Source organism: Lithobates pipiens, unplaced genomic scaffold (assembly GCF_037356315.1).
Source record: "Lithobates pipiens isolate NorthernLeopardFrog02 unplaced genomic scaffold, aLitPip1_a1.2 Scaffold_18, whole genome shotgun sequence".
NCBI lineage: Eukaryota > Metazoa > Chordata > Amphibia > Anura > Ranidae > Lithobates > Lithobates pipiens.
In genome coordinates, this window is record NW_027507758.1 from 266,037,565 (window position 1) to 266,053,169 (window position 15,605).

The 15,605-nt window shown below is 38.5% G+C and overlaps 1 protein-coding gene across 22 annotated transcripts in view; it reads left to right on the forward strand.

The window, feature by feature from the left end:
- PTPRK (protein tyrosine phosphatase receptor type K) overlaps window positions 1-15,605 on the forward strand; it is a 596,872-nt gene that overhangs the window by 398,735 nt on the left and 182,532 nt on the right. For all 22 annotated transcript variants that reach the window (XM_077486902.1, XM_077486901.1, XM_077486909.1 and 19 more), the window contains exons 12-13: window positions 2,457-2,730; window positions 11,148-11,184. In XM_077486902.1, the coding sequence (XP_077343028.1) occupies window positions 2,457-2,730; window positions 11,148-11,184 (311 nt within the window). The remainder of the gene's footprint in view (window positions 1-2,456; window positions 2,731-11,147; window positions 11,185-15,605) is intronic.

Genomic DNA, 15,605 nt, shown 5'->3' on the forward strand with positions numbered 1-15,605 from the left:
GTGTTATTTTTTTAAGCTTCAACTTTTAGGAGCAGAAACAAAATGTTTTTGTAGAGTTTCTTGGAGCGTTTTTCCAGTAGAAAAAACACTAAATGCTCCTAAGTGCTTCTAAATAGTTTTTTTGTTTTGTTTTTTAGATTTTTTTCCCCCCTTTATGTGCTGCAAAACTGCTAATAAAATGCTAATGCCCCTAAATACCTCTAAAACAGGGGTCTCAAACTGGCAGCCCTCCAGCTGTTACAAAACTACAAGTCCCATCATGCCTCTGCCTGTGGGAGTCCTGCTTTTAACTGTCAGCCTTTCAATGCCTCATGGGACTTGTAGTTTCACAACAGCTGGAGGGCCACCAGTTTGAGAGCCCTGCTCTAAAAGCTATTAAATGCTACTAGAAGCTGGCTATTATCATTTTTCATCCAGCGTTTTTTTTTCAAGGTTTTTTTTTCAAGTTTTTTTTGAGCTTATGAAAAACCCTAGTGTGCATTGAAGCCTTAAGTTGCTGTTTGAGACCTCCATGGATCAGACTTGTTTTTCCAGCACATCCCACAAATGCTCGATTGGATTTAGATTTGGAGGCCAAGACCTTTAGTTGTTCCATGGTCCAATTCTGAAGCTCACATGCCCATTGTAGGTGCTTTTGGTGGTGGACATGGGTCAGCATGAGCACCCTGAGCTAGAACCATATGCAACAAACTGAGGTGCACTATATGTTCTGACCCCTTTCTATTGGATTCAACATTAACTTTTTCAGCAATCTGAGCTACAATAACTCTAATATTGGATTAGACTACATGGGCCAGCCTTCACTCTCTACTCTTGGCTGCCCATGACTCTGTCTTCAGTTCGCTGGCTTTCCTTCCTTGGGTCACTTTTGTTAGGTCTCGAGCACCACAGACCAGGAGCATCCCACTGCAGTTATGGAGTTGCTCTGATGCCAATTGTCTAGCTTTTACAGTTTGGCCTTTTTCACAGTCACTCAAAAATGTGCGGTTTAAAAAGGGAAAAGTGTAGAGCTATAGCTTTAAGACATTTAAGTTACACCAAATGCGTGTTATTGCTCTATCTCCATATCAAATCGTAAATATTTGTGCAACTTGAACAGTGTAAAAAAATGATTAAAGCGTTTTTAAGTAATTATCTTAATGCTTCTTCATACTGATTTCACCATAGAAATGCATACTGTATATATTCCTTGAAAATTATCATGCTTGCAAAGTGTCTTGCTTTAAAGGGATTGTAAACTCTTGTGGTTTTTCACTTTAATGCATGCTATGCATTAAGGTGAAAAACTTCTCATGCTGTAGCCCCCCCAGACCCCCGTTTCACTTACCTGAGCCCTGTTTTTTCTCGCCCCGGGGACGCCATATGGCTGGTGTCTCGTGAACTGATTGGATAGATTGATAGCAGCGCAGGCCTTGGCTTCTGCTGCTGTCAATCAAATCCAATGATGCGGGGGCGGGGCCAAGTCTTGCTTTCTGTGTCATTAGATGCAGGACACGAGAGCGCTTCTCCAGGGCACTCGAGGAGGAGCCACCAGTGCCACTGATGGACTTCAGAAGAGGAGGATTGGTGTTACTGTGCAAAACCAACTGCACACTGGAGGTAAGTATGACTTATGTTATTTAAAAAAAAATAAAAAGGTTTAGTAGCCCTTTAAGCACTTCAGTGTGAAGTGAAGAAACTTCAATGATGGTGCTTTCCACAGTGCCACTTCATGTTTCAAAATGTTGCAGCCCCTTAAATTAATAAGACTAAGCTTAGAGCGTAAGCTGAAGACTCCACTAGAGGAGGAGAATACCATTGCACAGACCAGGTATCAGATGTTGTTTTAAGAACGTAAAATGCTACCCTTTACAAAAGGTATTAAAGATATAGCACTGCACATTTCCTTTTTTTATTTTGTGACTATGGTCTAATTTAAGATCATAGTGTAGTGTTCAGCTGCTGGATATGTATGAGGCTTGATCAGAAGCATAGAGTATTTACCGTCTAACACAAACCCATTTTCTCTGCTTTCAACACATCAACTTTAGAGACAACATGTACATTTGCTACATAATGTAGCCCACCCACTTTCATGTGCCATTGTAACAATGAGTGTTATTCACGTTCACCATCAGTGGTCATAATGTTATGGCTGATTGTGTATGCCCATGGAGTGTGCATGTTATGCCCGTGTGTGGGATTTTCCTCCTTCCAAAATCAAAACATACTAGTTCACTTGGCTTAAACTGGCTGGCTCTAGAATATGAATAAGTGCTGAATAAGCTACAAACATTAGAATTTCCTTTATATGGAGTATATGAAAATACTCCAAACTACAGTTTGATATAATGTATATTACAATGCATATAATTGTGGATTGCTTTTTATAGTTAATGGGATATTATTTTAAAAACCTGCTGGTATAGGCATTTCTACTTTTTGTGATGTAAAAAGTATGTTTTTTTTTTTCATAGTGCATATCAGGTTGTCGTGGAGGAGCTGAACCCTCATCGGACAAAGAGGGAGACTGGAGGAATGGAGTGTTATCAGGTTCCTGTAGCATACAACAATGCTGGAAGTGGTGGCCCCCTTTACTACTTTGCTGCAGAGCTTCCTCCTTCCAACCTTCCTGAAGCTGCACCTTTTACTGTTGGTGACAATAAGACTTACCGAGAATTTTGGAATGCCCCTCTATTTCCCCGTAAAGGTTATAATATATACTTTCAGGCTGTGAGCAGTGTTGAGAAGGTGAGACTACATTTCCTGTACTTTTTGTTGTATTATATTTTTGCTTCAGTTTTTTTTTGATCCTGGACAGATGTCACTCAAAGTTGAGTTTCAAAGCTCATCTTGTACAAATTGCATGTTGATAACATTACATTTCCTAAGTGAAAATTGCAGGAACTTGCTACATATTTCTCCCAAGATCCAAATCATTTTGAAATGGTGCCCAATAACAAGGTCCGAAATAGACTGGAATTTAAAGGGTAGTAGTAACGGGCCACTTCCTCCACTAAACTGGAGACTTTATACTGTATAGAAGACAGTGCACTCTGTTGTGGAGTAATTACCGTAGGTGCTGAATCTGATGTGTGCAGCCTTTACAGGATCTGTCTTTTTTTTTTTTTTTTACTTGCACATTAAATTATAGACGCATATACAGTTATATATAAAATTAAGTACACCACATGGAGTTTGTTCACTTTTTCAACGTATTTGAGCAGGCAGACATTAGATTTAATTTACAAAGCCATACACAACTCTGCCCCAGCTACATCACTAGCCTGATCTCAAAATATCAACCAAGACCCCCCTGCTCTCTAGTTTCCTTGTCACCTCCTCACATGCTCACCTCCAGGATTTCTCCAGAGCTTCTCCTATCCTTTGGAGCTCCCTACACCAATGTGTCTGACTGTCTTTTAATCTATCCATCGTTAGACGATCCCTGAAAACCCTTCTTTTTAAAAAGGCTTATCTTGCTTCTAACTCATAAACTGTTTTACTTTCTCCATCAGCTTATTTTCCACAGTTTATTACCTTTTGTATCAATTGACCCTCCCTCTTAGATTTTAACAGGGCCCTCTGATTCCTCTTGTACCAAATTGTATTTTAACTGTAATGTGTGCCTTCAATTTGTTAAGTGCTGTGCAAACTGTTGGCGCTAAATACATTTTGTATAATAATAATATAGTAATTAGATATTTCTTTAAATAGTGTCTACAGATAAAGGTGATATTCTTGGGAATAAGAACACAAGGGCTCATGCACATGGCCACCTCTAGCCATAAAATGTAAACATTGAGCATATATTCTTGCCAGTGTAGCCATTGGTACAGATGTAAAACCTCCTATACTTGTGCACGTTTTATACAAGTATTCCCACATACAGCCATTCATGTTGATGGGTAACTGTAGGCAGCACCTGTCTCTACCTGGACGAGATTGGTTGCATCTGTCCATAATGCCCAGTCTGTACAGAAATTTCAATTCTAAAGTGCTGAGGTGTGCACAACTGGCATCAACACTCCTAAAATATTGATTATTTTTTGAGAATATGTATTGCTTTGGTTGAAAAGCTTTTGGTTGGCCATACACTACTTGACACTCTTGCTGTGACAAATCGCTTTACCACTGGGCTCTGTTATAAAAAGTGCTTCAAAGCATTGGCAGTGCTTCGTAACAAAAATAGATTTTCCTATGTTAGTTGGGAAAATATTGTGGCAGACTCCAGTGAGAAAAGAAAAGGTTTCCCCCCCCCAGGGCCTTTTTTTTTTTTTTTTTTTTGCAAAAATTTCCAGGTAACCCTTGGAAGAAGGATCAAGTCATTCTTTTCTTTGATACATACAATAGCGTTTTCTACATTTAAAAATAGTGTTTATTTTGTTTACTGGTATTGTTGCTTTTTTATTGTCATGCTTGAGGAAGCCAGATAAGATCAGAAATCTAAAAGTACTACAGGTCTGCTTGAGGCCAAGTCTGGTACCTGTGAATGATTTCCTTATTTAAACAGAATTAAAGGAAAGCACAGCATGAAGAGCACTAACACAAGATGCTTCAAAATCCAATTAGAGTCTCTTCCTCTAAATAAGTAGGAGATCGCAACATCCTTGTCACCATGCCAGGTGTCTGGGGATTAGGTGAAATTGCTAGGATATGCAGTAAGATTGATGGGATCTGTACCTGAACATGGATAAATAAAAGGATATTGAAGGGGTTTTTTTCCTCATTTTTTTCAACTGTTGATGTTTGCGGCTTTGATAGTATGATATCTGTGAAATTATTACTTTGCAAATCTATTGTATTGCCCCTGTGGTAATAGAGGTCAAGTTGCTGATGTGAATGATTATGCTTGCTGTATGTCAAGTAGTTCTACTAGAAGGCATTATTTCTTTGGATTGAGGCTGTGCATTTCCAGTTTACAGGATAAACCAATGCTTTTTATATATTCATTAGCAGCAATCTGTTGGTGATGCTTTTGTGCAGCAATAATACTAGTGAGCAAAATGGTACAATGATGAGATGGCATAGCTTCCTTATTATGGACCCAAGTTAAGACTCTTCCATATTTGGAATTGTATTTGTTTTTTGAGACTCTGTTTGATCTCCCTGACACATTGATTTGTGTTTGTCTAATAGCCTACCAAATTAAATACAATGATCACATACCTCTTGCTGTGAAATATAAAAGTATAAATAGTATAAATTTGAACTATGTTTTATTTAATCTTAGTAATCTAGCAACTGCTGCTTTCTAAAGTATTATATAACGGTTCTCATTCTACTGTTTGCTTAAAGCATAGGCCAGAGCTGATATGATTCATTATATTTCTTTTCTGTAATCTGTTAAGCGTTACAGAATAAAGTAGTTTAGAGAACAGAATATTTGTAACTATAAAAATATAATGCCACTGTGGTGCTTTTCTGTTGGGTAGGTGTGAACTTTAATTAACGAGCAGTAGAATTCTTCCTGCAGCAATTATAATTAATATACAACCCCGATTCCAAAAAAAAGTTGGGAAGCTGTGTAAAAAACAAAATGCAATGATTTGCAAATCTTATACACTCTTATTTTATTCACAATAGAAAACGTATATCAAATGTTTTAACTGAGAAAATGTACAATTTTAAGAACAAAATAAGGTCATTTTGAAGTTGATGGCAGCAACACATCATTCAAACACCAACTTTGTGTCTTCTCCTTTATTCACTTTCTCATACAAGTATCTTCAACTCCTATAATGTAACAAGAACAAAAACCTAGTGCACAAGGCACAGCAAATACACCTGGGGATATTAATTCAGATAGACCAGTCAGTAATTAAAAAAAATATATAATTTATATTGAATAAAGCTTTATTCAATAAAAATTTATATATATATTTTTAATTACTGACTGGTGTATCTGAATTAATATCCCCAGGGGCATTTGCTGTGCCTTGTGCACTAGGTTTTTTTCTTGTCTTATTTTGGGATTTCATAGACCAGCCTTGACTTACCATCCTGCGCACACTTCTCTTTTTCAACTCCTATAGTGTAGTATTGCTTAAAAATGTGTAGCAAACTCTTCCCTCTCTCCCACACTCTTCCTCTCACTGTACAAATTTGGCAATGCAGAATGACTAAACTTCTGAGCATGCGCAGGAATGACGTCATCCCTGCCTGGCCAATGACAGGAGCCGGAGATTGAGACGCTCAAGCTGGCTGCCTGAAAATGTTAGTGGCTGAGCGGGGAGATAGAAGATGCCACATCGCTGGAGCTGAGGTGAGTATCAATCTACTTTTAAGGCACAGTGTATGGTAATCCCAAAGTCTCTCCAGTCTCTTTAATGCTTAGCTCCTAATGAACAAGTGATGTGATATAAAGGACATGGGAAAGTTAAAAAAGCTAATGGGGCAGGAATCCCCATAAAAACAGCTTTATTTACCATCAATATGCTTATATGAATATAGATATACTGACTTTCCAAACTCAGTTGCTGGAGATTTGGGAGATGAATGTTGTCCCATATAGGATTATAAAACAGGTCAGAATGTGAGGTAAGTGGCCAGAGCACACTTGTTGATGAGAGCACTTTGGATATTATTTATGCACAGTTTGATGCAAAATCCTTTGATGCCAGAATTTGATGCTGCAAACATTTGATATTGGGACTTTACATATATATTGTGATACAGTGATAAATGTTTTTGATGGGGGATTTTTTTTTTTTATACTAGTAGAGCACTGTGTTAGCGTTCATGTAGGATTATAACTGTTTAACAGTCCTGGGTCTTTTGTCCTATGCGCCCAATATTTTCAGTAGGTGAAAGGTATGGACTGCAGGCAGGCCAGTTAAGCACCCACGCTCTTCTACTATGAAGCCATGCTGTTGTCATAGATGCAGATTTGCATTGACCTGATAAAATATGCAAGGATTTCCCTGAAAAAGACAGTTTGGATGGGAGTATATGCTGCTCTAAAACATGGATGTTTTTCAGCATCGATGATGCCTTTCCAGATGTGAAAGCTGCCCATTCCATATGCACAAATGCATCCCCATATCATCAGAGATGCAGGTTTTTGAACTGAGAGCTGATTACAAGCCAAAAGGTGCCGTTCCTCTTTAGTCCAGAGAATGTGGTGTCCATAGTTGTAAAAAAGAATGTCAAATTTTGTCTGACCACAGAACAATTTTCATCTTTGCAACAGACCATTCTAAATGAGCTTTGACCCAGAGAAGTCGACCACATTTCTGGATCATGCTCAGATATGGCTTTGTCTTTGCATAATAGAGCTTTACCTTGCATTTTTGGATGGCACAGCAAATTGTGTTCAGAGAGTGAGTTTTTGAAGTATCCCTGAGCCCTTGCAATGATGTCACAGAATCATGGCCATTTTTAAAGCAGTGCCATCTAAGGGCCTGAAGATCACAGGCATCCAATATTGCATTTCAGCCCTTTCCTTTGTGCACAGAGATTTGTCTATAGTCTCAGAATAATTTGGTATTATGTACTGTAGATGATATATTTAAACTGTTTGCAATTTTATTTTAAGGAACATTCTTCTGAATTTGTTTGACAATTTTTTGACAGCTTTTCAGATTGGTGAACCTCTGCCCAACTTTACTTTTGAGACACTCTTGACTCTCCAAGATGCTCTTTTTATACCGAATCGCATGACTGTTGCCAATTAACCTAATTAGTTGCAAAATCTTCCTTGTTGGTACCACCTATGTTGCCTACCTATTGCCCTGTCACAACTTTTTTGAGACTTGCATCAATTTCAAAATGATCATATTTTTTCTTAAAATGGTACATTTTCTTAGTTTAAACATTTGCTATGTTTTCTATTTTCTATTATAAATAAAATTTGGGTTTATGAGATTTTATTGTATTCTGTTTTATGTAGATTTTACTCAGCATCCCAAACTTTTTTGTAATTGGGGTTGTATAAAATATTAAGGAAAGAAAATCTGGTCACTATGGCTTATATAGCATTGTATCACTGCCCGAAACCTGAGCTCTTGACTTATGTTTGGGCTGACAACACAATGTGTTCGCTGCACTGATATCCTAACCAACATCATCAGCCTTGTCTGCTGAACTATAGAAAGTTGCCTAACCCCACACCTATCAACCACTCTTCACTTGACTACATTTGACTCCTAAGAATATGCCCACACACTGTATGTAAGGAGAATGCCCTTGGGAGATGCAGTTCTAGTGCTGCGTCTGTCAATAGGAGCTGAGCTGCCCCTGCAAGAATTTTACAGGCGTAATGTGACCTGGATTGATAAAAGCGATTAATATATCAATCATACTGTACAGAACAATCACTTATATGTCGCTATCTTCAAGTGATTGGATCGTATCAAAAGCTTTGCTAGGACCACCTCCCAGCATATCCATATAACCCTGCCCATTCTGGGAGGCTCTCGTTTTTATCCTTTTTAGATGATTACTACTCTTGTTAAAGAAGATTTTTCTGCTTTTCACCAGATTTCTTTACCAACTTTGACACATTTATTTCCTTATGGCTTGTTAGCAGTTTCCAGATTGGTTACCCTTGATGTGTATTAAAGTTTGCTTCAGGAACCGGATCCCATGTTAGGTACTTGGCTTAGCATGTGCTGCGCTTGGGGGAGTAAAGGGTAAATAGTGAGAATCCCACTGCAGGCCCTGAGGAAACCTAATGTTCTCCTTGTTTTGGAGTAAGGTCTTATGTGTACATGGCTCCATCCCACTGAATCTGGGCCCCCTGACAGTTAACAACGTATGAGCTTACTAAACTAGAATTCTTTGTCATGAAGTCTGACCTATTCTAGAGGCTTTTCAAACAACTAATTATACCCGCTCCACGCTGTGCACCAATCTGTTAATACAAATAAATAGTGCTAGACATACTGTATGTGTTAAAAAAAAGTATCTAAAAAACAGCTGTGCTAAAGATTTCCCTATTAAAACAAAACAATAAGACATTTTAAAAAAAGTACTTCATTCAGCTCAGCAGTAAAGATTACCACTAATGGCAACTTCACCAAAGTATACTTTTTCTACTGAAAAGAAAAAAATATAAATTAATGGATACCTATACTGCAACGAAAAAAAAATGTCTGTGAAACATCCAGAAAAACTGTACAATAATCGTAAATCATGACAAACAAATGTAAATAGTTGTTATACAAACCCAATTCCCAAAAAGTTGGGACGCTGTATAAAATCTACACAAAAAAAACAGAATGCAATGATTTCCACATCTCATAAACCCATCAGCGTCAGTTAAAGGTGGTAAAGAAATCTCTTGAAAAACCCAAAAAATCTTTAACAGAAGTAGTCCATCTAAAGAATAAATACTAGAGCCCCACTGATTGGGCAGGGTTATAGTGATATGCTTGGGGGGGGGGGGGGGGGGTCCCAGCAAAGCTTTTGATACAGTTTAATCACTTGACAATAGCGACATATAAGCGACCATCCTGTACAGTATGATTGATATATTGATAGCTTTTATCAAGGATGGTCTCAGCAAAGGTTTTGCCCTGTTTGCCCTGTCCATTCACCTAAAGGTGGTGGCATATACTATAATTCATTGTCTAAGAAATAATTCATTGGTCCTCTACCGAACTTCAAGAAATTTCTATTTTCTCACTACAGTACCATAGTAAAAGAAAAAAATATATATATAATGCTGAGACATGCTGTAGTGGGGTTTTTGGGGGACATTTAAGTGATGGGCAGATATACACTTCATTAGAATATAAAAAATGATTTCAAATTTTGAATGATCAATGTTTGTTGGACGGAACGTCTGGTGTGTACCAAATACTTGAGCTTTTGCCTCAATCTTGCCCTGCTCTTTGTATAATGAGCTGATGACCGGTATTTAAATGTTCCTACATTCGGCATAGGAATAAGTATTATTTAAAGTTAACTCCAGTCTAACCGCTCAGGACTGGTTCATGCCACATGCAGCCCAGTGCATTTTTTTTTTCTGCATTAAAAACACATGGGCAAGAGGTTACATGGATTTCAAAGGCAAAGTTCACACCATGCAGTGCATTCCAGGACAGTCGACAAAAGTAGAACATGCTGCACTTTTTTTTTTGCTAATAATTGCACTGGAACGCTTTACAGCATAAATGGAATCAAGAGGGGAAAAAATGCACTGGAACCCATTGAAAGTACATCAAAAACGCACATGCAGAAATGCATTCGAAGCTCATCTGGACTGCATGTCTGTGATGTGAACTGGCCCTAACAAAAAGTTTAAATAGGTACTAGCTTAAAAATATAACTCATTGGTTTTAATGAGTAAAACTGCTTAATAAATTTATATATATATCTTTTTTTTTTTTATATCTGCCTATTCAGCGCTCTGCAATAGGTGTTCTGTCTTGTGAATTAAGTCATTTGTGTCTGTCTTATAGACATTAGTGGTAGGGTCTCTTTGCCAATGTTACCGGCTCTATTCCTGCTATAAGGTTTTCCCATTTTTCATGTTGATTTCTCGATGATACAAAATGAAAGCCCAGTAGGGAGAATGGAACCCCTTTCTAGATTGCAAGCTCTAACGAGCAGGGACCTCTGATCCCTTCTGTATTGATTTGTATTGTGAGTGTACTGTCTGCCCTCATATTGTAAAGCGCTGCACCAACTGTTGGCGCTATATAAATCCTGAATAATAATAATATGCTGGCTGTGTACAGACCTTAAAGCATAAGAACAAAGACCTAGCTGCCAGAACCTCAACATATAGGAAATCATTTGATGTATTGACGCACTAGCATCTTCCAATTATAGAAATATCAGTTTTGAATAGACTGGCCATTAAAGCTGAATTGGAATCTAATATCTTGCCTTCTCTTGTTTCCCTACAAATGCTATATATATATATATATATATATATATATATATATATATATATATATATATATATTAAAATATATGGCTGGAATTCAGCTTTAAAGTCTTTGAATCTGCTACTTTAATAAAATGCAAACTCTTTTAATAAAATATGCAGTATGCTTTATTTACATGTGTTTAGAGGTAGCATAATCGGCAATCGAAATGTATGTATTGTTCTAAAGACTGACAATTTATTTTTATTAGGGTTATCGATTTTATAGTATATAATAGCTAGCAAAATGTAAAATCTCACTATCTTTTTTTTTTTTTTTCCTTTCCATTAGGAAACTAAAATACAGTGTGTGCGAATTGCAACTAAAGGTAAGAGTGTGTTTCCTCCTTGTCAAAGATGTGTAGAATATGCTTCTTAGCAGTTGCCAATGTCTTTTTGTATTTTGACTTCGTGTCTAGCCATATAAAGTGCTTTCACCTGCCACATGCCTGTTTTCAGGCACATATCTTTTATTGTGGGCAGGAGGCTGAGCCAGGGTGAAATGATCATTTTATCTTTGAAAGGTGTGCTCTGCAGGACCATGTTGCGGAGAACAGCTGTATAATTGGTTAAAAGCTGGCAGCTTTAGTCAGAAAGGAAACTTCTTGCTTGTTTAGCAGTGTGTGAGTGGAAAAGTTTTATATATTTATAAATTCCTTTTTTCTGTGTTTTTATCATGGATCAGCTTGTAAAAATCAACCTGGATGACTAAGAAATTGCTCTCTGAAGCACATTTGTAAATAGAAATATGTGGGAACTGCTCTAGAAAATAAAAGCAATCAGCGCAGTCTAAAAAAACAAACCCAAAATTACCATTATATTAAAAATATATCAATATCTCCAGCTGCAGCTCGCACCATAAAGTGATTTCATGCCACCCTTTGACAAAATAACATAAATAAAAGATGTAGTGCAACCTATATATATCAACACAACATAAAAACAGTACATCTCCTGACGTAAAAATCCAAAACATATGTAAATGTCTGTCCCAACAGAAAAAAAAAAAAAATTGGTCATGGGTCACATGTACTTTTAGTCCCTCACGGGCTACAGACCAGATGGCTCCCCAAATCCAGTCTTTTAACGCCACCGCTGTTGGGACATTTTATATAATTTTGGGATTATTGAAGTGATTCTAAAGCCTAAACATTTTTTAACCTTAAATTCCTTGCATTAAGGTAAAAAAAAAGTTTAGGCATCAACATTTGCCCTCACCCCCCTCCCTTTTACTTACCTGAGCCCTTAATCCAGCGCTGTGTGCATCTGCGGCTCCTCTCTCCCCTCACTTCTGGGTCTCACCGGCTTTGCTGGGGCACTGGGAGCCATTGTTTCCCAGGCGTGTCAATCAAAGCCAGGGACGAGGGAAGGGGGGGGCGCGGCCGGGTCCCACTGTCTGTGTCAATAAACACAGCGGTGGGGTTCGGGAGCGAGCATGCACAAGTGCCCCCATGGGAAACATCTTCCCATGGGGGCACTGAACAGAGAGGAGGGGCCGGGAGCACCCACGGGGGACTTGAAAGGAGGAGGTTGGTAGTTGCTCTGTGCAATTCCATTCCGTTTCAGAGCAGGTAAGTAGTATAGACATGTTTTGTTATTTAAAAAAAATAAAAAAATTACCTTTTACAAGTTAGTCGATGTATACTGTTTTTTTTTTATTTTATGTTGATATAATCGGGTTGCACAAGATCTTTGACTTGTGGTACAGCCACAGCAGACTAGCAGCAGGAGGAGAGGGAATGGGCGGGGAGGAGATGGCTCACACAGGCTCCAGAGCTGGCTGGGAGGGAGGCGGAGGGGGCTAGGGAGAGACTGCTGGATAACGGAGTCACATAAACTGACCCATGGTATCATGGACCAGCAGCCATGATTATTGTGGTCAGTTCACATAGGAGGACACAGGAACTTGCAAGATCAACCAGGTATTTTACAGCATAGAGAGGAGAAAATTACACAGCACAAGCACTATGCGGTATATGGTTCTTTACTGTAAACTGCCCACTTTTTTTTTCTAAATAAAAACTCGCAAGGCAAAGTTATGTTGTATTGGTATGCAACGCTAAGACCCCTTTCACACTGGGGAGTTTTTCAGGCATTTTTGGGCTAAAAATAGTGCTAAAGAGCCTGAAATAATACCTCCTCTGCCGTCTGTGTGAAAGCCCTAGTGCTTTCACACTGAGGTGATGCACTAGCAGGACATTAAAAAAAGTCCTGCAAGCAGCATCTTTGGAGCGGTGAATAAGCGGTGTATACACTGCTCCTCCACTAATTCTGCCCATTGAAATGAATGGGCACCACCGCTAAAGCGCCACCTGCAAAGCGCTTTGGCAGTGGCGCTACACGGGGCATTTGATCTAATCATTACCCGCTAGCAGGGGCTAAAAGCACCCCGCTAGCAGCCGAACAGTGCCGCTAAAATGATGGCAAAGCGCCGCTAAAACTAGCTTTGCTTTACCATCAACACCCGCCCGCTCCAGTATGGAAGCGGCAATACTAGCACATTATGTGAACACATGCCTTAAAATTAAGCCCTCCAGCAGCGTGCTGTCACTGTTGACAGGGTTTCCATTTTCACTCGGCCTTCCTTCTTGGTTGGGATCTCCAGTCCTTTGATTGGATAAGCTGCGATGACCTTACTCCTGCACATGTGCTGGGGAGTGGCTGTTCACGGCACAGGACTCAGGAGGAACGGCACGAGTATGTTGTTGCTTCCAATGCACATTTGGCGGTGACGTCACAAACTGCTTCACAAGTAAATATCTCATAAATGGTGCATGTTTAGGAGATATTTAATGTACCTATAGGTAAGCCCTATTATAGGCTTACCTATAGGTAAAAATAAACAAAGGGACTTTACTCCCACTTTAAAGGAACAGGATCCTTTTTTTTTTTTTTTTAAACTTAAAACTTCTTTAATGTATCTGTGTGCATGTATTTTCATCACTATTTTCTGTGGTGCCACTGGTATGTCCTTTTATTGTGTGACGAATAATGGTGACTAGTGTTAATTTTACATTTTTTTATTGTATTGATGTATATCTCTAAATACTCAGGATTTTTCCCGAAGTCTTGCCTTCTGTAAAATCCCACCTTGAAGAATTTAGACAAGCACTTTCTGCTTAAAGACCTCTATCCATTCTAGTGAGAAAGTGGCTTAATGTGCAGTTAACTATCCATTATCATCCATCCAGGTTAATGGAGGTTACTGGATCATTAGTGCATTTGTTCAATGATATGTCTCTTTCCTTCTCCCAGGTGGTGTTTTTCCCATCTGTTAGCGTCTTTCGGTTGTGTTTTTTTTTTTTTTATAACCTCACTCTACAATTGCTCTAACACTTTATGCTACTCATCCTCTGCTGAGCTGTTAGTTTTCATCTTTTACTGTGCTCCTAATTATGCTATTGCTGAGCCTTCTTTCTGACACAGAAGCGGTGGGGTGGCAATAACTGTCACAGTGAAACTTGCCACTTTGATCATTGTCCCACAGTCCTTTGGTCTATGTGCTGTTTATCCTGTCATATGCAATTCAGATCAACATTTGCAGTGTCACAGAGGATTTCATTCACTGCTCTCTTAAGAGACCTATCTTTGCTTCAAGTATTGATCAGACAGTTGTATTTCATCAATGTTGAATAAGGGTCACTGTATGTTAAACTAAATTCCAATCACATCGTACTGAATGTACAGTACACTTAAAGGAGCTTTTTCAACCTAACTTATTAGTTATTTAACAATGGTTACACACGCCTACAGTTATATGAAAAAGTACGCTCCATAGAGACAGTCCACTTATTTCAATATATTTGAGCAGGCATTGGACACACACAATTTTTTTTACATTTTTTATTTTATTTTATTTTTTTAGAAAAGTATTCTAAAATAGGAAAAATATTCTTATGGAAAAAGTAAATATACCCCTACATCTACCACCACGTTAGATCTGTGAGATTAGAATCCAGCGTTCCAGATTTTGGTATCAGAAATTAGACCCTCCTTAGGCTGCATTCACACCTGAGTGTATAGTTTTCAGGCATTTTTTGGGCGTTTTTTTTTTTTTTTAAAGCTTTTTTTGCAGCTTTTTTACAAGCTTTTTAAAAGTGTTTTTGAAGTGTACTACAAGTGTTTCCACAGCTTCGGATATTTTTGTTTAGCTAATTTAAGCACTGGGGGAGGAGAGAAAGAGGACATTAGGGGTGGAGAGATGCTATTTGAGCGTTTTTACAGGCCTTTTATGAGCGTTCTTCTGCTCAAGTCAGGTTTTTCTATTGAAGTGTGTGGGGCCAAAAACACTTGTAATTTGCCCAAAAAGAAGCTTGTGTACTTTTTTGAGCTTTAGGCATTTTGCTTCAGATGACAAAATGCTCCTATGTGAACAGGTGCCATTGAAATTAATGGGATTTTGCTTGTCGCCTCAAGTCGCCCCCAAAGTCATACAGGAACCTTTTTCTAAGTCGGAGCAACTTGAGTTACTCCAATTAGAATGGTTCCATTTTACAGAACGGGACACGACTTGTCAGGTGGCTAAGTTGCCTGGAAAGTCGTCCCAGTGTGTACCGGCTCTTAGGGAGTATGTAGGTGGAACCTGTCTTATTTAAATCTGATCTCCACCTATACATTCTCTGAATAAATACTAAGTCAACTGATGAATGGTTGAGCAGTGTGCAGCCCAACGATTTTGTTCTGGGTGTGGGCAGAAAGTTTCCATCCTACGGCCGAAACATGGCGCTGTATAATAATTGGGGAAATTGCA